The 26,314-nt window shown below is 40.2% G+C and overlaps 1 protein-coding gene across 3 annotated transcripts in view; it reads left to right on the top strand.

Moving 5' to 3' along the window:
* Window positions 1-26,314, top strand: part of arhgef7a (Rho guanine nucleotide exchange factor (GEF) 7a) — a 32,876-nt gene that overhangs the window by 832 nt on the left and 5,730 nt on the right. For 2 of the 3 annotated variants that reach the window (XM_030757894.1, XM_030757893.1), the window contains 17 exons: window positions 4,512-4,595; window positions 10,839-10,923; window positions 11,034-11,167; window positions 11,973-12,174; window positions 14,538-14,626; window positions 15,140-15,234; window positions 15,432-15,527; window positions 15,789-15,911; window positions 17,744-17,882; window positions 17,966-18,025; window positions 18,139-18,285; window positions 18,935-19,021; window positions 19,167-19,245; window positions 19,324-19,463; window positions 22,421-22,642; window positions 22,756-22,849; window positions 23,078-23,167. In XM_030757894.1, coding sequence (XP_030613754.1) covers window positions 4,512-4,595; window positions 10,839-10,923; window positions 11,034-11,167; window positions 11,973-12,174; window positions 14,538-14,626; window positions 15,140-15,234; window positions 15,432-15,527; window positions 15,789-15,911; window positions 17,744-17,882; window positions 17,966-18,025; window positions 18,139-18,285; window positions 18,935-19,021; window positions 19,167-19,245; window positions 19,324-19,463; window positions 22,421-22,642; window positions 22,756-22,849; window positions 23,078-23,167 — 1,966 coding nt within the window. Of the gene's footprint in view, window positions 1-4,511; window positions 4,596-10,838; window positions 10,924-11,033; window positions 11,168-11,972; window positions 12,175-14,537; window positions 14,627-15,139; window positions 15,235-15,431; window positions 15,528-15,788; window positions 15,912-17,743; window positions 17,883-17,965; window positions 18,026-18,138; window positions 18,286-18,934; window positions 19,022-19,166; window positions 19,246-19,323; window positions 19,464-22,420; window positions 22,643-22,755; window positions 22,850-23,077; window positions 23,168-23,596; window positions 23,777-26,314 lie in introns of all 3 variants that reach the window. The other variant, XM_030757895.1, reaches the window with a different exon arrangement.

Below are 26,314 nucleotides of genomic sequence, written 5' to 3' on the forward strand. Positions count from 1 at the left end.
TGCTGAAGGCCTCGATATATGCTTTTAATGCAGGTCTAAACACTCAACAGACCTTCGTTATTGTTTGAAGCCCCCTGTTTTAAATTCCTCTTTAATCCCGGGTGATGCTGCTTGTATGTCAATGTATTTTGATAGTGCACACAAAATGATCCGCCAGGGATGAGATGGTTTTTTTTTTTTTGTACACAACCCGTTGCTATAAGAGTGGGCCGCCATTGACTGCAAAGGCGCATAGACAGCGATAGACCCTCTCCCTTTTTAAAGAAACAGCGCAGTGTTTGTGTCTGTCAACGTACCAGCAGCGTCTGCTGGTTTCAACAGCAACCTGAAGGAGGCCATTTGTTTTCCTGAAAAGAGGATGTGGTGCTCGAGGCTATACCTGCACCTCCATACAAAAAAATTGCCTGCGGATGGCCAAACGACTTCTTCCGTTTTCTCCCTTAAAATGACAGATATTACTCTGACATGGCGGTTATGTTTGATCATCATGCATGCACGAGAACATCTGAGGGGTGGTTAAAAGACAGCCTCCCTTTTAAGTAGCTCAATCCTTACATGGTGATGGGTGAAATCCCGTGTGGACAAATGTGCTGGTCTCACTAACTAACGTTCTTCTGTCACATTTATAATGGACGTGGTGTGCTTGATTTTCATTTAACTTAAGATTTTTTTTCAAAATTTGGTAACCTGCAAATGCCTTTTAAATGCTCGTAATTATAAAATAATCATTAATTTGGCTGAACATGACTAATGTGTGTGGACACCATATAGAGTTATGAGCTTTATTCATAATAAAAGTAAAAAAGCAAAAGCAAATTTAAAATATTTTCACTCTCAAGCTAATCCCTAGACACTAATAATAATAATAGATGTGCTGAACCAAAACAAAGTGAGCTGATAATAATAATAATAATAATAACCTGCCCAAAACTAAAAATTTCAACCTAAAGAAGCACCAACAAACAAGGAATTCTGATACAGATCAGATTCAGTTTATCTTTTAAATAATTATTAGCATACACTATACATTTAAAATGTTCTATTTGAATAATTAACTAGTCAGTGCTCTCTGGTGGACAAACTACGCAATGAAGATGCTGTTTCTATCTATCTATCTATCTATCTATCTATCTATCTATCTATCTATCTATCTATCTATCTATCTATCTATCTATCTATCTATCTATCTATCTATCTATCTATCTATCTATCTATCTATCTATCTATCTATCTATCTATCTATCTATCTATCTTCCTTTTTTGCTGATATTGCCACTTTATTTTGTTACTTGAAAGTAAGGTGTTTCTCAGTGACAACTCTAGTCAAAGTCAGTGTTGAGCAATCACTGTTATTCTGGGCTGCACTGTACAGTGTGGGCATGACAAAAGTGGTAGATGTGTAGCACAGCTGGGCCGAGTTGTGATAGATGCTAGACATCAGGAGACAGCCCTCGCCTCGCTCATATGCATTGCTTCTTTGTTATTTTGTTTCCTGCCAGGCTGGTACGTGTTAAGACAGTGTGTCTGGCCTCAGTTCCACCTGTAAAGAATGCCTCCCTTATCATCAACAACTCTTTTGATTGCCCTGTGCTAATCGCTTGATTGTACATGCATGCTTATCGTTGCCCTGACAAATGCCCTTCTCATGATCACACCGGGAATGTGGAGACAAAGTCAAACTGAAGAAAATGAGAACAGGTTAGAGGCTATGGGGAATATTGTGAGTAGAATGACAGCATGTGTGGAAATGAAAAAGGATGGGGAAATATGAAGAATGTTGTGTTTTTTCTGCAAGTGCAAGGCCAAACACAGAAATGCAGTTAAAGGTAAATATACACTTTCAAGTGTGGCCCGTGGGGCAATGGCAGCCCTGGCTAACATTTTATGAGGCCCAAGAGAAAAACAAGATGCATTTCCCCCATTTACAGTTCAGGTCACACTAGCTGCACAGAACAAGAGCAAGGGAGTGTCTGTCTTCAGTTTCAACTCTGCTGCTTGAGCCATCAGATTTAAGCTTAATTTATATTCACGTGTTGACTCCCTATAAATTCAAAGATGTCCTCATTAGAGGGCGATGTAGTTGTTTATACTTGTGAGTTGGTGTATCTGCCTTTCTCTGCCATCACAGGAGAAACTGGCCTGTCCATTTGGTGCTAATAAATCTTGAAATGTAGGCGAGAGAGAGGATTTCAGAACTGATTGAAGCTACGCTTACTCCCATTTTTTTTGGGACGCCTTGTTAGAACTGGGTTGAACCCCCTTTTGCCTTCAGAACTGTCTTAATTCTTTGTGGCACAGATTCAACAAGGTGCTGGAAACATTGCTCAGACATTTTGGTCCGTATTGACATGATAGCATCACACAGTTGCTGCAGATATGTGCATATGTTGCACATCCATCATGTGAATCTCCTGTTCCTCCACATCCCAAAGGTGCTCTGTTGCATTGAGATCTGGTGACTGTGGAGTCCATTTTTTAGTACAGTGAACTCACTGATGATATGAGCTTTGTGACATGACAGGCTGTGGTGCTGGGAGCAGCCACTGGAAGATGGATACACTGTCATGAAGGGATGGTCATGGTCAGCAACAATATTCAGTTAGGCTGTGGCATGTGGTGCTCAGTTAGTACTAAGAAAATACCATACCTCCAAACCATTATACCCCGACCATCAGCAGTTTGAAAAGTTGATTTAAACAAAAAAAAAAAAACACCATATTGTGTTCCCACCATCTGAATGTCAACAGAAATTGAGAATCATCAGGTCAGCCAATGTTTTTCCAGTCTTCCACTGTCCAGTTTTGATGAGCTTGTGTGATTGTAGCCTCTTGTTTATTTACTGTGCTTAGCTGACAGGACTGGCACCTGCTGTGGTCTCCTGTAGCCCATCTGCTTCAAGGGTTAGATGTGTTGTGCATTCAGAGATCCTCTTCCGCATACCTTGGTTGTAACAAGTAGTTATTTGAGTTATGGTTATCTTCCTATAAGCTTGAAGCAGTCTGGCCATTCGCCCCTGACCTCTGACATCAACAAGGCATTTTCACCCAGAGAACTGCCGCTCACTGGAATTTATTTCTCTTTTTCAGACCATTCTCTGTAAACCCTAGACATGGTTATGTGATAAAATCCCAGTAGATCACCAGGTTCTGAAATACTCAGACCAGCTGATCTGGCACCAGCAACCACGCTACATTCAGAGTCACTTAAATCACCTTTCTTCCCCATGCTGATGCTCAGTTTGGACTTCAGGTCATCTTGACCACGTCTACATGCCTAAATGCACTGAATTGCTGCCATGCGATTGGCTGATTAGATATTTGAATTACAAGCAGCTCAACAAGTGAACTTAATAAAGTGGCCAGTGAGAGCAAATTCTTATTGTCTGAGCTATGGAAACACTCATGTCTACACTGGCAGAATATTAGTTATTGCATAATGAGCAAGCTAGATGCCGTTACAGCATATTACATTGTGTTTCACAGAGGAATTATGCTTCTCGTTATACTGTGTTTTTACACTGCATATCAGCGCTATATACTAGTACTATAACTCAAGCGTTAACTGTTCCAGTACTGGCAAAAACACCTGATAAAAAGACATGTCAAAGCCACCTCAGAAAATGACAATTACCAACATAAACAACCATCCTGCTAACAGACCCATCACAAAAACTAATGAAAAAAGTGTTTGATGGTGTGCGTTCTTTCCCGTGCAGCAATCAGTCATATATAAGCTCCCTGAACTGGCACTCAGTCATGTAAACTTTGAATAGCCTTAAATACTCTCATAGTCTATTTGAAAATTAGACTTTATTAAATATGTATTTTTATTTCCCTATAAACTACACTCTAAGAAATAGCAGTACAGAAATGCTGCAGATATGTTTGAAAAATAACTTCTTCATGGTTCATCCACCAGAGAGCACTCACAAGTTTGATGTCATCTGTAAAATGTACTCATTAGTATACTAACATTTAAGAAAATTATTGTTTATTATTATATGTTAGTAGAATAAACTGCATCATCACGGTGATTTTTTAAAATATTTAAAAAATTTAACACGTTTATGGAGGCTCCAGTTTGTAGTCTTTTTGAGTTGTATTAGTGTTCCCAGTATTTTGCTCTCTAACGCGTGTGAGTAGGGATTTTTTGCTTACTTTACTCTTCTTATTCACACAGAGGAGACAGGAATAAAATCAGTACACCCATAGGCTACAGCAACATCAGTGGTGGTCGGGTGGTGGTGGTGGGGGGATCCCTATTTGTCAACGTCATTTCCCTGGACCCAATAAAGCAGCCTCTTCCACTTCCCCGCTCCGCGGAGGTTTGTGTTCAGCCTCCCGGAGTGTCAGGCCCAGTGCTCACACATAAGAGGCAGTAGAATGCGCGACGTAGAAGAAGAAGATACATTTTTAAGGCAGTTAAAATCACACGCAACCGCAGTGTGAAAAGCAAGACACGCGCAGCGTGAACTGGAAGTTTATCTCCTAACCAGCGTTTCTGTTTTTCAGATTTACCAAGAACCGAAGAACGACGGCGAGTGCCTGAGCAACATAAAAGAGTTTCTAAAGGGCTGCACATCGTTCCGTGTCGAGGTGAGTACCCTCTCAGGTTTTGGGTTTAGGTCAGGCGTTTGCGGACACGCTTCTGTGTCCTTAAGCACGCAGAGGAGCTGGCTGAAATGTAGAGTTTGCATGCTCAGGAGGAGACAATGGACAATGCGTCCATGGAGCGGAGGGACGGAGCCCCTGACAGAGAGGGAGGAGGAGTGAATTACCGAGCGAGAACAATCACCCATCGCTCTGCTGGGAGCTTTGTTTTTATCGTCCGGTGGATACATGTGCAGTATTTCAGCCACCTCAGTGGACGCTAATTGATACTATGAAAATATCCGCGTTCCTCACTTGCAGTTGCAGGCGCCTTTATGTTTACGCTTTCTGATTAATGCAAAGCTTTGTCCCGCGTGGCTTTATTCTCACCACCATTTCACACTGGCTACGCTAGAAACATTTCTCTGAAAACAAGTTACTGAAGCTGCGATGGTTATGTAAGCCAGTCTTGTCCCAACATAGTTATTAAAGCGTTATAATAATAAGGTGTAGAGTCCAAACATGTCCACGGATTCAGCACCTCGGCCCTAGGCCTGTATAGAAATATCTGGATATTTGACAGCGTTGGCTAATGAGATTTCCACCACACTCTTCTGCAAATTAAGGACAGAGTGCTGTTTATGGCTGTGTATCAGCCAGGGCACAGAGGGGTCATTGAACCATCCCACTCTGACAATGCAACTCTGTGTTCCTCAGCATTGCTTCCCCCTGTTGAGTCTTCCAGCCGTAGAACAAGAGGTGGAGCTGGGCAAAAGCACTGTCATATCTGAGCTTGTGAAACATGCCATTTAGTAGTAACAGACAAATGAAATGCAAGCAAAGCAAACTACATGCGTCATTTTATTGGATAAGACCTGAGTGTGCTTTAGCTGACTGCAGGGACAGGTCCTGGCAGCAGTGTTGAGCAAGGATCTGTGTTGCTTTCTGGTACAGTCCCCGTACCCATCTACTGTTTTGTGTCAGGCTTTTACCTTGCTAGAGGATGCCCTACTCACAAATCCCCCCCACCGCCCCTCTTTTTTAAAAGTATGTTCAATTGTGTGCACGTACGATCAGATTTATGTGTTCTAATTTTTTTTTTTTTTAAATTAACTGTACAGAGCAGGATTACTCTGATTTGGGACATGGGAGTCCTACTGCTCACCATCTGTAGGGCAAAGATGGATGTTCTCCAGTGCCCAGAGCACTGCTGGCTCTGACCCCAGGTAACTGGTCTGACGGCAGATTAGAGCAGTGGGCGCTTGCATGTTAAAGACAGAAATAAAGGCGCTGTGCTTTTGCGGTTCTGGCCGACCTCTTTTTAATAGAGTTAAGCTGGACATTTGGCTGAGCTGCGACATCCCAGATTTGCTGTGGTTGCATGTATAGTTGGAATATTTCAAAAGGAATGATCTCTTTTAGATGTGCTTTTGATGACTCTGTTCAGATGTTTGTGACCACATCTGACACGTGGAAGGCTGCTGTTGCTGACCCTTCAACATTAAAGCCTTTGACCACAGGGAGAGGAATTGGAGTTCCCACAACCCCATATATTATCTACCCTGAGATAATATATGGATCCATTTTTCTACAGAAATGAGAAAAATTGAATCCAGTGATATCACAAATATAGTCAAGAAAAGGCAAAGCATTTAGGATTCAGCATTTTATGTTTCTGTGCCACCAAACTGCAATCTTGGTGCTAAAAAACAAAAACAAAAAACCCAGCAAGTACATGTGAGGCTTATGTATAATTGCTTTTGCCAACTTTTTAAGTGCTTGCCACAGGCTGGCTCAAGATGCAGCTAACACTCAGCTTTCCTGGAGTCCCGAAAGGTTTTCTTCAGCTTTCCCAAATATCAGTGTGCTTTGACTTCAGCTTTGTTCTGTTTAACGTTACTTGGTGTGGTTACAAGCGTTACAAGTAAACGCTGAAAATCGGGTTTGTTAACCTCTCCTTTATTTTTAGCAGATTTCTGTGTTGTCTCAGCTGTCTGTTTCCCTAAGCAGAACTTTTGCAATGCAGCACTTTAATGATGCAATCAAGGAGGAAACACAGTTGCTACAGCACTCATTAACCCTCGTGTCCCACTGGAATAGTAACATTATGCCAACTCTGAGTCTAATAACAGACCCACCTGTCTACACCAAGTGGTAACCTCCTGGGCTGAAAAACGAAGCTAGTGAAGTGGCAAAGTACCTCAAGTGGTCACTTAAGACTGCTTTTGTTAAAAAAAGAAAGTTATAGACTTCCATTTTGAAACTCCCACATGTATAACAGAAATAAACATGTTTAAAACCAAGATGTTAATTATGTCCCTATAACTAACATCTTGAAAGTTTGCATTTAAAGGGGTGTTGACTGACAGGTGGATGCTAGGTTTCTCCAAGTGTAATTTATATCACTGAACTGGACCTCTTATTGTGTTTGTGCTGTTGGTGCTTTTAGGAGGATTTTTCTTAATATATGTTGCTTAGCACCACGTATCTGTGTCTTCAAAGATGGACATAGCTTTTGGATCTGAAAAATGGAGGTAAATGGTAAATGGACTAGTTCTTATATAGCGCTTTTCTACTCAGTATGAGCACTCAAAGAGCTTATACAACCTGTTTGCATTCACCCATGCACTCCCATTCATACAAGCACTTCCATTTTTATGAAGCTAAGTGCTTTTAATTAACTAACATTCACTCACATTCATACTCCGACAGAACGGTCGGAGAGCAACTTGGGGTTAAGTATCTTGCCCAAGGATACATTGGCATGTAGCCCGGAGTAGCCAGGATTCGAACCGCTGACCTTCCGATCAGTAGGTGACCTGCTCTACCTACTGAGCTACAGCCACCCCTGTAGAGGTAAAGTGGAAGGGCCTTAAACCTGGATTCTTCCTAATGGCCAGCAGGTTGTGGTGATTCTGGTTGCAATAAAGTGGCTCTATGGTTAAACAACACTTAGCTCCATTGCTCTATGAACTCAGTAAACACTTTCCTGATGACTTTATGGGGTCAGTTGCGAGTTTCACATCTTACTTAATACAACATGATGATAATTTGGTAAATTGTTGTTCCCATTAGAGTCAGAATAGATTATGCAGTCTTACTCAGACAGCTCCACTCCTCTCCTGTGATGTCTGGTTCCAAAACACCAAGTTGGCAACAGGCAAAAATCTCAAGTCAAGGCGTCAAAAAATGGATGAAATTTCAGTGGCTTTGTCCATCTTTTATATACAGTCTATGGGCTACATTTCTCTGATAAGTTGATTTTGGCGACGTTAAAAATGAAGGCGGGAGAACACAATTTAATAGTATAATGTTTGATGTTTGTTTGATGTGCTGAATATTGCTGATATTTGACATTTGTGCTTTGTATCGGTCCTGCAGGCCTGTGGCAGCCTTGATTTGATTTTACATTCTTATGTATAAAGTTGCAACAATTAGCAGATTAACTGATCAACAAAAAAATTACATCTTCAAAATGTTTTTTTTTTTTTTTTTATAAAAAAATGATAGATTACCCTGTCAGTCAACCAAAAAAAAAAAAAAAGAACTTTGACCTACTTATCTACATTAGATGAACCAGTTTCACAGTTTTAAGGTGCTAAAACTGAATGAGTTGAACTTAAATAAAGGCATAGTTCATGTTATTTGAATTTGCCAGACTAATGTAGGTAATCAGAGTTGGATAAACTCTCTTCTTGGGCTGTAATCTTCATCAGGGGCCTTTTGTCCTCTGTGCGCTCTTCATGAACTCAAACACAGCTGGATTGAGATCAGGTGACTAACTTGAAGAGTTTGTTCCTGTTTTGCTGCACAGAAAACTGCTTAGCTGGCTCGCCTGTATGCTAAGAATCAGATGTCTTAAAAATCAGGCGCAAAAAATGGACAACAGCTCTAATGCTGTCCACCCAAAATGGATGTGAACACCTTTAAAGTTAACACTTTGTTTCATACTTTTTTATTTGTTTGTTTTGTTTAGTTTTCAGTGTCATGTAGTGTTTTTACTTATACTTCAGTCTCATATCCCATTACCTGTAGTATACATGGAGTAGGTTGCTGTAATACCCTCTCATTTTCTCAACTGTGACAGTGTGGGTGCAATATGTTGCACTGCTGTAGCATGCTGAGTCACAGAGGAGTGTTGGACTATTGTTTCAGCCTGCAGGGATCATTACCTGGCTATGATGCTAAGGCCCAGCAGACAAGTTGAAGCTTGTCGTGTTAGTCATGTTCATTATCACCATGCATGAATCCTTATTATACATAATTCGTTGTGTTTCACTGTGAAGCGAGAACTATTGTTAAAATTGAAAAATTAATTTTAAGAGACTAAAACTGAATATAGTAAGACTGTAGACTGGTGGGGAAGAGGGTGCTTTTCTATGGCGGCAAGTCGTGTAGCTTTTGCACAAACACCTACATGCTCTATGTTCCACACTACTCACTCAAACAGTCATTCACATTTTCCCTGAGGACATATCTGCAATCAGAGCGGAAGATGAAAGAGACTCTCATCTCTCAGTCACTCATCCTCAATGGTACTGAAGCGAGAGTAACTAATCACTTGGGGGCATTACACAGGAAGAGACGGCTGCAGTCATCAACAGAGATACAGTCACTGCCAGTCATACTAACCTAGAGAGGCCATTGAGAGTCGGGGGTGGTGATGGCACAAACAGTGATTACTTCAGTTAAGGGATAAGCCTGACATTACACTTTTTTTTTATTGTCAACAAATTCTACGAAAAGATCCAAATAAGGGATGCTTAGGATCAGGTTAATTTTCTGTTTTTCTGCTTACATTTATTCTGTCAATTCAGCCTTTTTTTGTTTACATCTGTATTTCCACAAGACATATTCAGTTAAAGCCATTTTCCTAAACATGGAAAGTGTTTACTGACATAAGAATTAGCTTGAGGAATTCTGACCAAAAACTTTGTAAACAACAATTATGTGTCTTACATGTGTTTAACTAAATGCAAGGTTTGGTAGATGGCAGTTTTCGGCACTCGAGATGTTTTCACAAATCCACTAAATAATAGAAGGATGGGACGCTGCAGTGGTTAGCACCATCTCCTCACACAGTGATGGTTCTGGGTTCAGATCTCCTGGTCGGCTGGAGCCTTTCTTGGTGGAGTTTACATTTTCTCTGTGTGCCTGTGTAGGTTCTCTCTGGGTACTCCAGCTTCCTCCCACAGGCCAAAGACAAGCAAGTTAGGTTCATCAGTGATAATTGGTGGCCATAGATGTGAATGTGAGTGTGAATGGTTGTCTGTCTCTCTCTGTTATCCTTGTGATGGCGAGCTGTCCTCTCTCAGCTGGGAGATGCTCAAGCCCACCCATGACCCTGAACTGGTTAAACAGTTAAGAAACTGGATGGATGGATGAAAATAAAAAAAGAATTCTATATATAGGATCTATTTCATGATCTATTTGTGATATCGGTATCTGCATTTACCCTACGTCGATAAATGAAAATTTAAAAAATAATAATCATGGGACAGAGAACCACACTTCAACCATGTTATGAGTGCTGTCACTGCATATTTTGTTCACTAGGGGGCACTCTGCAACTTCCCTGTTGGCAACACACGTGTTTGGGATGCCACAAATGCAACAACCTGCTGAACAGAGCAGTCAGGCAGCACATAAATGAGTAATCTTGTTGTAACATTAATTATTATTTTTTAAACTACTCTTAACAAATGTTTGTTTCATGTGTCTGAAAGGAAAAAATATTGGCCGATATATCTGAGTTTTAACTCGCCAAATATCGGTATCGGCATTAAAGATCCCATACTGGTCGGGCTCTAATGATGACAAATCATAAATATTGTGAGTTTCTGTGTTTTCAGGAGGCAGACGGAGAAGCTAAGCTTCTGCTAGTAGTGTTTATACACTTCAGTCTCTGCACTGTGTACATCACTTTCTAAAGTTATATATGATACTGTAATATTCACTTTCTGAGATCAACATCTCCTACCTAAAAAGATTATGAAGCCAGAAGATTAATTTTTTCCACCAAAATTGCTTTATATATTATACTGTACATTATTCACCCAGCATGGAAGAAGATTGTGAATGGAGTCTGTTTGTTTGTAGCTGCTGTAGATAGATTTGTCTCTGGGGATCTTGTGTTCTTATGTCAAGAATATTGATTATTATTGATTGACTGCTCAGTGTTGGCCCTGTGACCGACTGATGACACAGTCCTGCTGTTGAGCTCATGTTCTTTTTTTCTCTCACCCGCAGCCTTTCGAGGCCAGTGACCTGCTGCTGGGGCTTAACTTCTCAAAGGTGCTCAGCAGTCTGGTTGCTCTGAATAAAGTGACTGCAGGTCAGTTAAAAATGTGCAGCATGTGATGCCAGTGTCATTATGGACGTGGGAGTGTATCCACGAAAGATGGGCATGAGAGTGATTTTTATATTCCGCCCTCTCTTGTGCAGATATCGGTGTGGGCAGTGATTCGGTGTGTGCCCGACACTCTTCAGCCCACCGCATCAAGTCGTTTGAGTCGCTGTCCTCTCAGGTTTCGCTGGGACGATCCTCCAAGCTGCTGCAGAACCAGTTTCGCAGTCTGGTAAGGTCAACAGCTACTGATACCCAGTATTGACACAGATTAGATGGATATGAGTCAAAGGCTTATACTATCTATCATTACAGCTCTAACACTGTAGAGAAAATAAATAAAATACTGATGCGTCACAAACCAACCCTTCTTGTTCTTCTACAATAGATGCTGCCATCGTGTAAAGTACTTTTCTAGTGTTTGAACAGAGTTTGCTGCAGGCAAATGGCACAGTGGTTGGTCGAGTGGTTGGCAGGAGCAAATTTGCATATTATTCTCATATACTGAAAGTGGCAAAGGTGTAGAGCTCTACCTAAGCTATTTTAAGGCATGAAGGGAACATAGTCATGGAAGAAAAATCTAAATAGTTCTGATGATGAACAGAGATGAGTTTTTAGAGATTTAATCAATGTCAGGAGAGGAACCTTATATTGAAGCTCATCACCTGAGGTGTGCCTAATCATGTACAGACACTTGCTCAGCAGGTGTCTAACTTTTTATGTCATGGGCAAATAAATTTATAAGAAATAGGAGAGTTACTTGAGTAGAAATTTTCACAGGAGCAAGTATCAGGTTTCTTACTGCAGGAACTGCCTCTAAATGAAATCCATCATTTTGCATCAGTTCATATCAGCCGCTGTCTCGCGACCTATTTAAGCCATTTATCAATTTATCACATTCTAGTCAAATCTAACCAAAGACTGCAGTAGTTGTAGACAGTAAGTTTTTTTTTTTTTTACAGTAGTGATGGTAAATGCTACTTTCCTTTCTGTGTGCTTCTCCTCCTCCTTGCTGACATTCCTGCCTCCTTCGCCAGGACATGTCAGAGAACAGTGGACAGCAGCTGCTGGTGAAGGCACGTTTCAACTTCCAGCAGACTAACGAGGATGAGCTCACTTTCAGTAAGGGCGACATCATCGGCGTGACTCGTCAGGAGGAGGGCGGCTGGTGGGAAGGGATGCTGAATGGCAAGACTGGCTGGTTTCCTAGCAACTATGTGCGTGAGGTCAAGGGCTCTGGTAGGTACCTCAGCTATCTCTGGATTTTAATGTGAGCAGTAAAGGGAAATGGGGTTAGAACTTCCTGATGTGACTGTAATAACTAACTGGGAGTATTTTTGAAAAATAATCTCACATTCAAAGACACTCTCATGATATTTCCAAAACTGGACTCACTACACCAAGATATTAATACCTTAGTGTAGTGATTCATCACACTGTGTTTGTTACAACGTTAAAAATTGGCAGTTGCATCCTTCAGACCACGTATTTCTAAATAAATCCCTTGCCCCTGCATGCCTTTGTGAAAAATAGCATTCTAAACAGACAGCTCTCTCAGACTTAACATTTTCCTACTAGTGCACAGCTTCACAGCTGCCTTTGTCGCCGTCTTTCCGCCTGAACCTGTGACGGTATTGCAGTGCCACATCTGTTGTTCCTGGAGGCCTGCTGTGGTCTTTTGTTTTTCCACTTGTGTTAAGATGCCACGTGGCGTCACTGAGAAGAGATTTTCGAGTAAAAGAAGGTGTGCTTTCTCTTCATGAAAGATTCATTTTAACAAACTGTGGCTCAGAAACTCGAAGCCAAGAGAAGCGTGCTGTCCTTCGTGTTCGTGTCACACATTGGGAATATTTTTGACCTGGGTGGGAGTTTAAATGACTCTGCTTGCCCTGTAACCGAAAACATGTCTGTTAATTGGCTTAGGCTGCTTTCTCTATTTACTTGAGTGATATATAAATGGATGCCCAAAAGGTTTCTGTATTGACAATTTATATTTTTAGTGGTGGCTGAATTTTTTCAGAAAGCACGTGCTGAGATGTAGCATTAAAGCAGTAACGATGCACTGTGGTTTTATTACTGATAAAGGAAAGCATTATCTTACTTTATAATTACTGTAAAAGATCTTACTAAGCGTGCACTCAACAGTCACTTAAAGTGCATTTCCTTCAGAGGTTTCTGTTTAAAGGTGTTCTGTTAAGCTGTCAGTGTTTGAAATGGGAGATTGTATCATTTATCTTTTTGGTAACAAATCATGCTTAAATATTTCTGTAATATTTAATTTATTTCAAATCAGTTTTCATAAACAACTGATTTTATGAAATGCTGCATACACACTCACGGTCACTTCTGTAGGTGCACCTGGTCAGCTGCTTGTTAATGACAGTATTTGACCAGCCAATCACTGTAACTGACTCTAACTGTAACTCAGTACATTTAGGCATGTAGACGTGGTCAAGACGGCCTGAAGTTCAAACTGAGCATCAGAATGTGGAAGAAAGGTCATTTAAGTGACTCTGAATGTGGCATGGTTGTTGGTGCTAGATGGGAAATTCTGAGTATTTCAGAAACTGTGGAACTACTGGGATTTTCCCACACATCCATCTCTAGGGTTTACATAAGGTGGTCCTCAAAAGAGAAACTATCCTGTGAGTAGCAGTTCTCTGGGTGAAAATGCCTTGTTGTCAGAGGTCAGAGGAGAATGGCCAGACTGCTTTGAGCTGATATGAAGACAGCAGTAACTTACAACCAAGGTATGCAGAAGAGCATCTCCGAACGCATGGCACGTTAAATCTCGAAGCTGATAGAATACTACAGCAGAAGACCACACCAGGTGTCACTCCTGTTGGCTAAGAACAAGAAACTGAGGCTGCAGTTTGCACAAGTTCTCCAAGATTGGACAATAGGAGACTGGAAAAATGCTGCCTGGTCTGAGTCTCAGTTTCTGCTGTGATATTCGGATGGTAGGGTCTGAATTTGGTGTAAACAGCATGAAAGCACTGATCCTTCCTCCCTGTGATGGTGTGGGAAACATTTTCTTGGCACACCTGTTATCATTTAAACACTACAGCCTACCTGAGTATCGTTGTTGCTCATGTCCATCCCTTTATGACCATCTTCTGATGACTGCTTCCAGCAGGGCAATGTGCCATGTCACAAAGCTCAGATCATTCAAACTGATTTCTTGAACATGACAATGAGTTCATTGTACTCAAATGGCCTCCACAGTCACCAGATCTCAATCTTAACAGAGCATCTTTGGGATCTGGTGGAACAGAACAGGAGATTCACATCATGGATTTGCAGCTGACAAATCTGCAGCAGTTTTGTGATGCTATTGTCTCAATACGGACCAAAATCTGAGAGGAATGTTTCCAGCACCTTGTTGAATCGATGCCACGAAGAATTAAAGTATTTCTGAAGACAAAAAGGAGTCCAACTGTGTACTGACAATGTATACCTAACAAAGTGGCCAGTGATTATAAAAACATGGGTAGACAAACTCTTGCTTATTGCTGAGTTTTCTGTCATATTGGATTTAAAATGACTTGAGGTTCAGTGTGTGAGTACTTGCATTAAATCGTTTGTTTCCTTTCTGACCACAGACAAACAAGTGTCCCCCAAGTCTGGCACCCTTAAGAGCCCACCTAAAGGCTTTGACACTTCTGCAATCAGCAAGACATACTATAATTTGGTAAGGAAGCAACCTAACAGTTGTCTGAAGGTTCTCCTGTTAGTCTGATTTTCTTGCTTCTCTGTGTTTCCTGTCTCTGTTTTTGAGCACATTTTTTTTTTGTTGCACGACCTTCTATCTGTGTCTGAATCTTTGCTTTTGTTTCCATCTGTTAATTATCTTCACTGAGAGACGCTGTCTCCTCAGTTATGCAAGCAAAGTGAAATTGTTTACTGTCTCAGTGCATTTTCATCACCTAGAGGTTCCTCTAAAGCATGCTTATCTGTTTGTGTGGGTCTTATGGATAATTGTGGATAATTTCCACTTGAAGCAAATTGTGAAACTTATTGACACACTACATATTTATATATTTGTGTAGTCATTTATGTATTTTGGTGTGCGATAGAAGAAGAGCTTCAAAGCAGCCAAAGAATTAATTAAAATGAATAGGATTAGTTATTATTGTCATTCTGAATGAGCATAATAAAATCTGTGTAACCTCGATAATTTCATTTCTCTCCTTTTTATTTGTAGGTGTTACAGAATATTTTAGAAACAGAGACAGAATATTCCAAGGACCTTCAGAGCCTCCTGATGAACTACCTGCGACCTCTTCAGAACATTGAAAAGTACAGCTCGCTTAGACATAAAGCACAAACTGTTGTATAATAGACATGTTTAAAATGAACCTGGATTTTTAATTTGTTTTTTTTTTGTTTTTTTTTGTTTTTTTTTTTTACATAAACCTAAACAGCAAGGTATATTATATGTAGACATTACTGAATAATATGTAACCAGTTTGCTACCTTGTCACTTTTTCTTCCAGACTGAGCAGCTCAGACGTGGCTCTGATTCTGGGAAACCTGGAGGAGATCAGCACCTTCCAGCAGATGCTCGTCCAATCACTGGAGGAGTGCACCAAGTTAGTCCCTCCCAGCACACACACGCATAGCCCCACTGCAGCAGCATCTTCACTGTTTCATAATAAGCAGAGGGACATCTAGTGTTGGGCTGCATGTACTACAGGGATGTTGGACTAGAGTGTGCATTGTGGAAATTCACAGAATTACATTGCATATGTACACGTTGCCTGTATCATTTTCTTCTCAGTGTAGCTGTAGGTTGTCTAGTTTATATAGATATATTGTGATCCTTTTACTTTTATTTTTTTAAATCTCTTTAGGCTTCCAGAAAACCAACAGAGGGTGGGCGGCTTCTTCCTCAAGCACATGCCACAGATGAAGGCTCTCTATGTTGGTTACTGCTCGAACCATCCCTCTGCAGTAAATATACTCACCCAACACAGGTATGCTCACATCAGCTTCATTAATATTCTTTTACAGTGTTGGCAGCCCTCCTCACATGGAGCACAGCAGGTCACATGTTGTACAAATGCCAGTGTTAACAAACGAAGGGGGGGCTTGTCACATTGTTGACGCTGAACATGGTCTTAGTTGTGGAACATGTTTTGGCTTGACACGCTAATCAGTACTGTCCAGTCTGTTCCATTACTATACAGAAAGCTTCTTCAGAAAGCAGTGTGAGTGCAGCTGAAGGAAAGGGGGATGAAAGAAAAATGTGTTTGCAGTAGCAAATTACAGAGAGAACAGTGTAAGAGGCTTAAGGTCCAAAAGACCAGGGCACCATGAACCAACAAGTCTGTAAAATAATCTGACATCACCTCATGCACGTCAACTAATTATTAAAGCAAGTGGTCAGGGGATGGTCATAACCAAACCGGAGTAATCAGATGTGACGACAACAAGAACGCCCACATTAATGTTTGAACAGATTGTCCTTAAAAAGAAAAAAAAAAAAAAAAAGGAGTGCAGCGTTCTGTTCTGTTGATGAGTTGAGATGTGACGCATTAGCACAAACTATCTGGAGGTGATGGGCTGAATGTAAATTTGACTAAGCAGCCTTAGTAACATGAAATTTAGAGGAGCTGTGAAGAGGACAGAAAATTCTGAGATAATAATTTAGCCTGTAGAGGCTGACCTGAGATGCACCTGAATTACAGTTTGTCAGCGTTTCACGTTGCCCTTATTAAATTATATCATTCTAAATGTGTCTGTAGGATTTCTGATATTACCGTCTGGATGGACTGTAACAAATACTGTCCACATGAAGGTGCTGAGGTGGCAGTGTTTTGATTATGTAATTTTTCTAAATTGCACTTTGTAAAGTTTTTAAGATGGCCTTTTTTTAAGGTATATCTCTTTTGCAGGCACATTTTTTTGTAGTTCTGCCTCTGCACACCACCACAGTGGGTTTCTGATCAGTCAATGAAGGCGTGACTGAAGAGCAGACTTTCAGCTTTAATTCAAGGGGTTTTACAAAAAGTGATAAATGAAAAAGGCACAATAGCTGAAATGTATTCAAAGCATTGAATTTGTGTGTATATATATATATATATATATATATATATATATATATATATATATATATATATATAGCTGAAAAAACAAAAATAAAAGACCCGGCACAGTTCTGGAAGACAAATTCTTTGGAGAGATAAAACCAAGATTAACTTGACTATTTTGCATACTGCAAAAGCAGCCCAGGAGTTTCTCAAGGCACAAAAATTAAATATCCTGCAATGGCCAAGTCAGTCACCTGATCTCAACCCAGCAGAGCAGCTTTAAAGTTAAATAAAAACTGAAGTCAGCTGCAGTAAAAGGCTTAGCAGAGCACCTCAGGGGAGGAAGCACAGCATTTGGTGATGCTGAAGTTCTAGACTTCAGGCAGATACTGACTGCAAAGAATTTTCATCTAAGTAAGCATTTAAACCAATCCTTACATGTATAATTATTTTAGTTTGTCCAATTAATTTTGAGCCTCTGAAAATGGGGGACTGTGTATAAAAATGCTTGTAATCCCTGAACCTCTGTGGTACAAAAATGTCTTTGTCCAACAGATTATAATTAGATTACTTTGAGCTGTAGGACACAGTGAGAGGAACAATTCAGTATTTTCTGACATTTTACAGAGCATTTATTAAGGATGGTTTGACCTTCAGTGTCTCTTGAAACTATTAAATAACTAACAAAGGCAACTGATGTGTTGCTTGCAAATCCTGTGAAGATGTTGTTTGTGGCGTAGATGAAATGTTTTGTTTCTCTTTGGGTTTTCTTGCAGTGAAGTATTGGGAGAGTTTATGGAAGGGCGCGGCGCTGTCAGTCCTGGGATCCTCACCCTGACCACAGGTCTCAGTAAACCCTTTATGAGACTGGACAAATACCCTACACTACTTAAAGAGCTTGAGAGACACATGGAGGTGCGTGCCTCTGGATAACTATCTGCCTTGAGCTCCTGTGTTTAGCTTTTTGTTAAATGTGTAAAATGTGTTTGTTCTTTTAGGAGAATCATCCAGACAGGCCAGACATTCAGAAGTGCATGACGTCTTTCAAAAATCTGTCTGTAAGCTGAACACCTTTCATCTCTAGTCAGACATATCACGTAACCAGACTTTATATGAAGCGAAATGGATCGAGAGCAGGGTTTGAAACAGTCGTTTGTCTCCATCACACCAGGCTCAGTGCCAGGAGGTGCGGAAACGAAAGGAGCTGGAGCTGCAGATTCTTACTGAGTCCATCCGGCTGTGGGAGGGGGACGACATCAAGACCCTAGGCTCGGTGATCTACATGAGCCAGGTCTTAGTGCAGAGTCAGCTGTCAGAGGTACTCATGCCATCCGCCTCCTTCACCTGTACTTCACTCGCTTCAATAGTCACTTCCTAGAAATATGATATCACAGTGCATACATCACAGTCTTTTTGTTGCCATTTAACTAATTCATTCAACAGCTGCAGTACAGTTAGCTAGTTCATGTCAATGAGTCAACATAATTAGGTTAAAGTTAAAGAGAGTGGGACAGAAATGTGTTTGAAAACTTGCAAATATTAAATCAAAGCTAAAAACACCCATGATTTATACCTACCCAGTCCTTGCTGCTGCAGCCTTCATCTGTAGGCTGTGTGGTTCTCATATCTTAAGATGTGGGCCAGTAACCAGTCACTGAACCTTTGCTGCAAGCACATAAGGAGATCATCTGATTTGTCAAAAATAATTCTTTCCTTTTTTGGGCTATATTTGCCTCAGATTTGCAGTGGTCTGGTTGCTCCTGTGTCTTTGTTTTTACTTTTGCTCCCCCATCAGCACAGGCTGATAGGGAGGTTCTATTCCTAAGTAAAAAAAAAAAGAAAACAGAGTATTTAACTTGTGTAACTTAAAGAGCTTGAGAGTTCCTTTGAAATGGATAGCACAAGGCATCATATGTGTACCAAAAAAAAGGGATTTACTTACTCGTCCTGTGCATTTATTTCTTTAGGAGAAGAGTGAGCGTTACCTCATGCTCTTCCCCCACATCCTCCTCATGCTGTCTGCCAGCCCCAGGATGAGTGGCTTCATATTCCAGGTCAGTAGCCTCACTTAAAGTTCTTCTTTTTTCCCCCCTCTCAAGCCTAAATATATAAAATATATGAAATAAATAAAATGTAAAAAAATAAAAGTGTTTTTTTTTCTTGTACCTTATGTAATTGCTGTGGTTGTTTCACCTGCAGGGAAAATTGCCCCTGGCAGGCATGACAGTAACCAAACTAGAAGACTGTGAAGCCCATAAAAATGCTTTTGAGCTCAATGGTAAGGATCTGATTCATTCTCATGTGGTTGTTGTTGTTGTTGTTTTTTTCATTAACAATATTGCCCCTGTTCTTGCAGGCACAATGTTTGACCGTCTCCAGGTGATCTGCACCAACCAGCAGGACCTGCAGGACTGGGTGGAACACCTGACCAGACAGATCAAACACACTGCAGCCACAACGCCCAGCCACAAACCTCTCACTGTTCCCTGCCACACGGTCAGAACTCCATGATTACATACTCATATGCAGATAATTTTCTATTCTTTTTTTTCACATCTCATTGACTATGACCCCTTAATTACCATAATTACAAACATAATGTCCAGCAATGACGATACAAACCCACGTGAAGTGGCTTATTCCTGCCACTGGAATTGCCACAATACACAGCTGCATTTACTGAAATTAATAAAAATGTACAGTCAGCAATTATCCGCAGAATGATATACGCAGAAAATATGGCACTGTGCATGTTGGGTGCCGCTACTGTGAAACGAGGCAACTGTTATCTGGAAGACTTATATAAAGATGTTATTATGGCAGATTTTAAAAATAGAGCAGTGTCACATATATAGCTAGAGGAATGAATCATATCTGGTTCAATCTTGCATTCCCAAGAGAATCTGGGGTATAGGGCATCTAGGCTGTTGGGGGAGGTGTTTCCCAAAAGGGCCGTTTGCCTGTGTATGATGTTAAAAGAACTACCAACCTAGACCTCAGGTCAGATCAATATTTGAGGTGTTTTAATGGCAGTATACAAGAATCTATGCAGAGGTGGCAAAAGTACTGACATTCTATACTTAAGTAGAAGTACAAGTACTTGTGTTAAAAAATACTTTGGTAAAAGTTGAAGTACTGGTTCAATTTCTTTACTTAAGTAAAAGTAAAAAAGTACAGGCTCTGAAATGTACTCAAAGTAAGAAAGTAAAAGTAGCTTATTGGAGGACGTTTCTACCTGCTATTTTTCTGTAAGCTAACTGAACCTCATTATATTGTATATTATTGTAATAATATAAAAGGTATTAGGTACTAAACTGCAGTATTTTCATACAATCGTTGAATAACACAAAGTCAGCATACTTGTTTTGCAGTCCTTACCTTTAAATCTAACCTCTCTTCTTCCTCTCCTGTCCTCTTTCTCCATCTCTGAGTGAACTTCTCTCTCTTTTCTCTCCCTGAAATACAGCAGCTCTTCTTTTAGCTAGCAGACACACTGTGTGACAAACTGCACACACTTTGTGTGTTTGCAGATATTTGTTGAGCATTTAAAAACGTTGCATTTACCTGCCACACGTTACTCCTCTTCAGTAGCGCTAGCTAAGCTGTTCATGTCCCGTGAGCGCAACTTACAGACTCGGTCCGGCCCGCTGTAACTCCTGATTATAGCGCTATAAATGAGACATTAATTAAATGGGTTTGTGTATTTAATCCCTTTGTAAGTCCGGTGATGGAGGATACGCCAGTACGATTGTCTCTTTTATGTTATTATTCCTCCATTTAGATCGTTTGATGTTTGACGGAAATGCAAACTTTTCTCAGACGTGTTAAACCTAAAGTAACGAGTCTGTTTGAAAATGTAAGAAGTAGAAAGTACAGATACTTGTGTAAAAATGTAGGGAGTAAAAGTAAAAAGTAAAAGTAAAATAAATACTCAAGTAAAGTACAGTAACGAAGTATTTGTACTTCGTTACTTCCCACCTCTGAATCTATGTGATGCTCTGAGAACTATATTGACTGCAACTTGGATATGGTTGCCCTCTGCCTACAAGGGCTGAGACTTCACCCAAAAAAATTAAATCAAATTGAAATTAATTACATGTTTTAATCAGTTGAAAATCCTTTATATGAACTACACTGTGGAGATGATTGTCAGGTGATTTGTGATAGAAGGATAACAGCAAGAGTGAAAGGAAAGGTTTAAAAAATGGTAGTGAGACTGTGATGTATGGTTTGGAGACGGTGGCACTGACAAAAAGACAGAAAGCCGAGCTGGAGGAGGGAGAGTAGAAGAGTATATCAGCTCAGGTTGAGTTCTTTGGAGACAAAGTGAGAGAGGTAAGTCTGAGATGGTTTGGACATGTGCAGAGGAGGGATAGTGGATGTTGACAATGGAGCTGCCAGGCAGGAGGAAAAGAGGAAGACCACAGAAGAGATTCATGGCTGTAGTGAAGGAGGAGATGCCGAGGGGTGGAGGGACAGAGGAGGTGGCTGGGGATAGGGTGAGATGAAGGCATAAAAATAAGACACTGTAGACTTGGCATTTAGTATACTTGTCTGCTTTTGTAAGGCAGTTAGTTTTTACAAAGTCAGCAAACAACCTGACAGTTTTTACTCCTCAGCATAAAAAGTCTGATGGGTTTTTGCCATCACCCTGCTGGGTGGGCAGTCAACTTTCAAACATTCAAATTTTCAAACTTTTATTAGTTAACTGTTCAAATAAGTCAGTGGGTTAGGTGTTCATGTTAGGAATGCCCTACTTTCAGTACACAGTATGCTCTTTAGTTTTTATGCATGAAGAATTTTGAATTGAACAGATTTTTTTTTTAATCTTTTTTTTTTTAACTTTTAATTTTAGAAAAAAAAATGGTGACAGCAGTAACTACAGTTATGGCCCAAATTATTCATACCCCTGTCAATTTTTTTTCTTTAGATATATTTTTGACAGGTCAAATATATTGTTGCACAATATCTTGAGAAGATGACATAAGGCTGTGCGAACAGTTAAATTATTTTGTCAATATATTTAATAATTTTTTTAGTATTGACAGATTTATTTATAATCCATGTCCAGAATTATTCATACTTTTTTCCAGTAAACAATGGCAAAGCCTTTATTTGTAGTTACAGCCTTCAAACACTTGATCACAAGATTTCTACACATCTCTGCGGTGACGTTGGCTCACTCTTCTTTAGTGAACTTCTCCAGGTCCCTAAGATTTGAGGGGTTCCCATGACCTTTAGTTCTCTTCACAAATTCTCAATGGGGTTCAGGTCGCCAAACAAAAGCCCAATGAGCTCCATCTTTGTCTCATCTGACCATAGTGTTCTTGAATGTGTGGAGTACCTTGTACTTGTTAATGATGTCTGGATTGTGGCTACAGTGATCTGAAATTGCTTGGATATGGCCTTATAGCCCATGTAGTAAACACGCGGTTTTGTTATCCCCCCCCCAGCTCCCATCTCACCCTCTCACTCCATCCCGACATGCTGAGAACAGGGCCTTGACAGTGGCTCCCACCTACCACACCCTGCCTCACCCATCCTCCCACGGGACTTCTCACAACACCATGATGTGGGGCCCACTGGAACCACCAAATACCCCCAAACCGTGGAGCCTGAGCTGCCTACGACCTGCACCACCACTACGGCCCTCTGCTGCCCTCTGCTACAAGGAGGTAAAGCTGCTAATGTTAAAACCATGTAGTGAACTGCATAATAGACTTTTTTTTAAAAATGTTATATTAATATAGACTTCTCATATTTTCTACCTTTTGCCCTCCATGTGCAGGACCTTAGTAAAAGTCCTAAGAGTGTGAAGAAGCTCCTTCCCAAACGCAAACCTGAGCGGAAACAGTCTGAAGAGGAATTTGCCTTGAGGAAGAGTATGTTTAAAATCTTTTATGCTCACATGCCTAGAGTTTTCTTTTTTAATAATAGTTTGACATTTGAGAAATGCCTGAATGGCAGCCTTGGCAAGAAAAGGTCACTGCCACTCTCTTATCTATCAAATAGTGACGCTCTTAGCTTAGCAACGGCAAGCAGGTAGCATGTTGTAAATCTATGAAAAACGGCATGTTGTTGTTTTATAAATGGCACCTTCTCTTTCTCAGGTACAGCTGCTCTGGAAGAAGACGCCCAAATCCTGAAAGTTATTGAGGCATACTGCACCAGCGCCAAAACCAGGCAGACTCTTAACTCTAGTAAGAAAAGGCTAACTCTTACCCGTACATATACACACACAAGAAAAGAGCTTCATACGGGATCTTGCTCTCTGTGTAGCAGCTGCTGTACATCTGTATTCTGTACTCAGTGCCTTTCTTTAACGCTGGTACTCTGAACTGACCCCTCTAACAGTATCTTTTCTTCTTCCTGTCTCTCCTCCATTCCTTTCCTTTTGGCATTATTTTCCTTGAGTTTATCCTTTCCTCATCTTTTTTTTTTTTTTTTTTTTCCTGTAAATTTCTCCCATCATCCCATCCTGCATCTTTCATTGGTTTTATGATTTACCATTTGTTGCATGTTGCGTGTGTTGCCTCCTCCCTCCCTGTGCCGTCACTCCTCTTCCCACGACCACCATTTCCTCCTCCTACATTTGCAACGTCACCGTCAACTCGGCCCGCTCCGACCAGCCTGGCAGGGCACTGACCTGATGCACAACCACGTGCTGGCTGACGTGGACCAGTCCTGCGTGGACTCGCCGGGCCGCCGTAGCAGCGTGTCTCGGCCAGAACTGACCTCCGATCTTTCGGAGGACTCAGACTATGACTCCATCTGGACCACCCACAGTTACAGGATGGGTTCAGTGCCGCGCAAGAGCTGCATCTCTCACCAGAACTGAAGACCGTACAGTACTGCCACGCTGTGCTGGGAAGTGAAGTACAGCCCGTTTACCTCTTTTCTCTTCAGTGTATTAAAAAAATAGATTTTTTTTTTTAATTTATCTATTTATTTTCTATTATAATTTTTCATTTTCTTTTGTTAACTTATTTGGTTTATTTATTTTTCAACAGCTTGTTTGAAGATGTTTCTGGCATCTCTCTGTTGCCTTTGCCATTTTCCCTTTTATGTGCCTCCTCTCTTTCTGTAGTTGTCATGCAGTAGGTGTTTGATAATTTATTCTTAATTTATCTTGAATGTGACCACTCTCCTTGTTTGACCATAAATAGAGTAAACTCTCAAGAGAGAGTACAGGGATTTTGGAGTGGGATGTATGGGAGGGAGACCCAGGGGAGGGAGAAATGGGGACTGAGCTTTTCCTGTCTGATATTCAGATGTAATTCAGGAATGACTGTACTTTATTTACTGTGTACTACTCCTCTCCAGTATGTGTATTTTTTTTTTTTTTTTTTTTTTTAAAAGAGCATGTATGCTCAAACATAGCACAGATGCTACACAGGCACACGCACACAGATACAGGCACATATCGCTCTGCTGTCTGAAACTATAACAGCATGCAAATGTAATATCCAAATTATCAATGTTTCATATAATTTTCAGAATGTAAAGTTATACTCCTGTTGCAAGCCCTTGGCAGAATGAAATTTAACATTCCAGATAGCTATTGACTATTCAGTCCAAATTGAATATTCAGTGGTTTAATGAAACATTCAGAGTTTAATAGTTTGTGAAATTTCTGTTTTATTTTGTCCTTTGTCTATAGCTGCTACAGAAAGAGGAGATTATCACATACTCTTTACTCTCCAATCAAGATATTACCAATTTGATTAAAGCCATTCAACCAAGACTGATATATAATAAGGTTTTGTTCAACTAAATTACAAAAAAAACTAATTTCACACTTGCCTATAGTAGAATGTAGATGTGCAGGTAATTTTTAGTACTTCTTCTGTGAGCACTGCAGATATAATTCCACTTAGCTCAATGGTATCAGGTTGGGGGCAAACTGTTTGCAACACTACATACAACCACTGGAGTTAAGTAATTGGATAGCATTTTTTAAATATATAATTTATATAATTTTTTTTTTTTTTTAAATGAAGTGACCCTTATTATGATTAATTTTGATATTACTCCTAGTGTAGTCTCTAAAGCGTCATCCTGAGCTTGATCTTAAAGTGAACCAGTTAAAAATCCACTTTTACCATTTCAAGGTTCAAATGAGGTACATGTAATCCTTATGAATCAAACTCTCAGGATTCAGAGGGCTCTAAAAGTTCAGTTTGATAGTTGTTTCTTCTCTTCAATGTGTATGATGTAAAAGAGGGGATTTTCTGTTTGTAAGGGACAGCCAATCAGAAGAAAGGTGGCTTAAAAGGAGAGGCGCTAAAACAGCTTGCATGAAAGAAGGGGCTACACCATAGAGCAGTATAAGGATTTTAGTGAGCAGTAATCATGCAAAGATACTTGAGTAGAGTCCAAAAATAAGAATAGTGTCATAATGGGTCCCCTTTAACATCTAGTAATGCTTCTGTCAGCATCACAGGTTTGCATTTATACTCTGGTATAATACTCAAGTTACTGAATTAAATAAAAAAAAGTTTGCTATAAAACAGGCAGAGTGCATCAGTTTGGCTTCAGTTAGCCGCGAACTACAAACTAAAACAGTTACAGTCCTGTAGTACAGATTGAAAGCCTTTGTTTGATGGGGGTATGTCTCCCCTAGTTAAAGAAACAGTTTGGCATTTCAGGAAATGCACTTAATAAACTTCTTGCCAAATTCAATGTTAAGATTGATAATACTCCCAGTCAACACGAATCTGAAACCTGGCACAAAGAGTGAGAAGAGCTAGTTGGATAATAAAATCCAGCAGTGAGGACCTTTTTAAAAGTCACTGTTTTTAGGAAACAAAATTCAGCAGAATAATTTTAAATTTTGACAAAACTATTTATTTATTTTCTGTTAAGTGTGGCAAAACATGTTGCAACTCCAGCTCCTTACTAGCCCTGCAAGTAAGGAGAAACACTTACATGGTTAAGTCATGTTTATGTGCCAGGAGAACAGAAAACAGCTGTTTGTTAGCCTTTTTTTTTTTTTACTAGCTTTCAAACAGGAGAGACAAGAGTGAGTGGAATCAAGTTACTGATGAAACTGAAAGGAAGCAAATAACTCTTCTTTCCTGTTTCCTCCAGGTGTAGCTCTTGTTGTATGCTCTGATAATTTGAACTACACAAAGATATTAAATACCACTTGACCCCCCCCCCCCCCTTTTTTTTTTTTCTTTGTTTGTTTGTTTGTTTGTTTCAACAAACTAGCACCTATGCTGTGGCCTCATTACCCAGACTTGCCTTTGTGTTGTCTGGCTTGTGAGGCTTCCCATACTATCTAGCATTAATGACTATTTTTATGAAGAAGTATTTTTCCAGTCTTGGTATTAAAAGTACAGGTT

The sequence above is a fragment of the Archocentrus centrarchus genome, chromosome 21, assembly GCF_007364275.1.
Source record: "Archocentrus centrarchus isolate MPI-CPG fArcCen1 chromosome 21, fArcCen1, whole genome shotgun sequence".
NCBI classification, from domain to species: domain Eukaryota; kingdom Metazoa; phylum Chordata; class Actinopteri; order Cichliformes; family Cichlidae; genus Archocentrus; species Archocentrus centrarchus.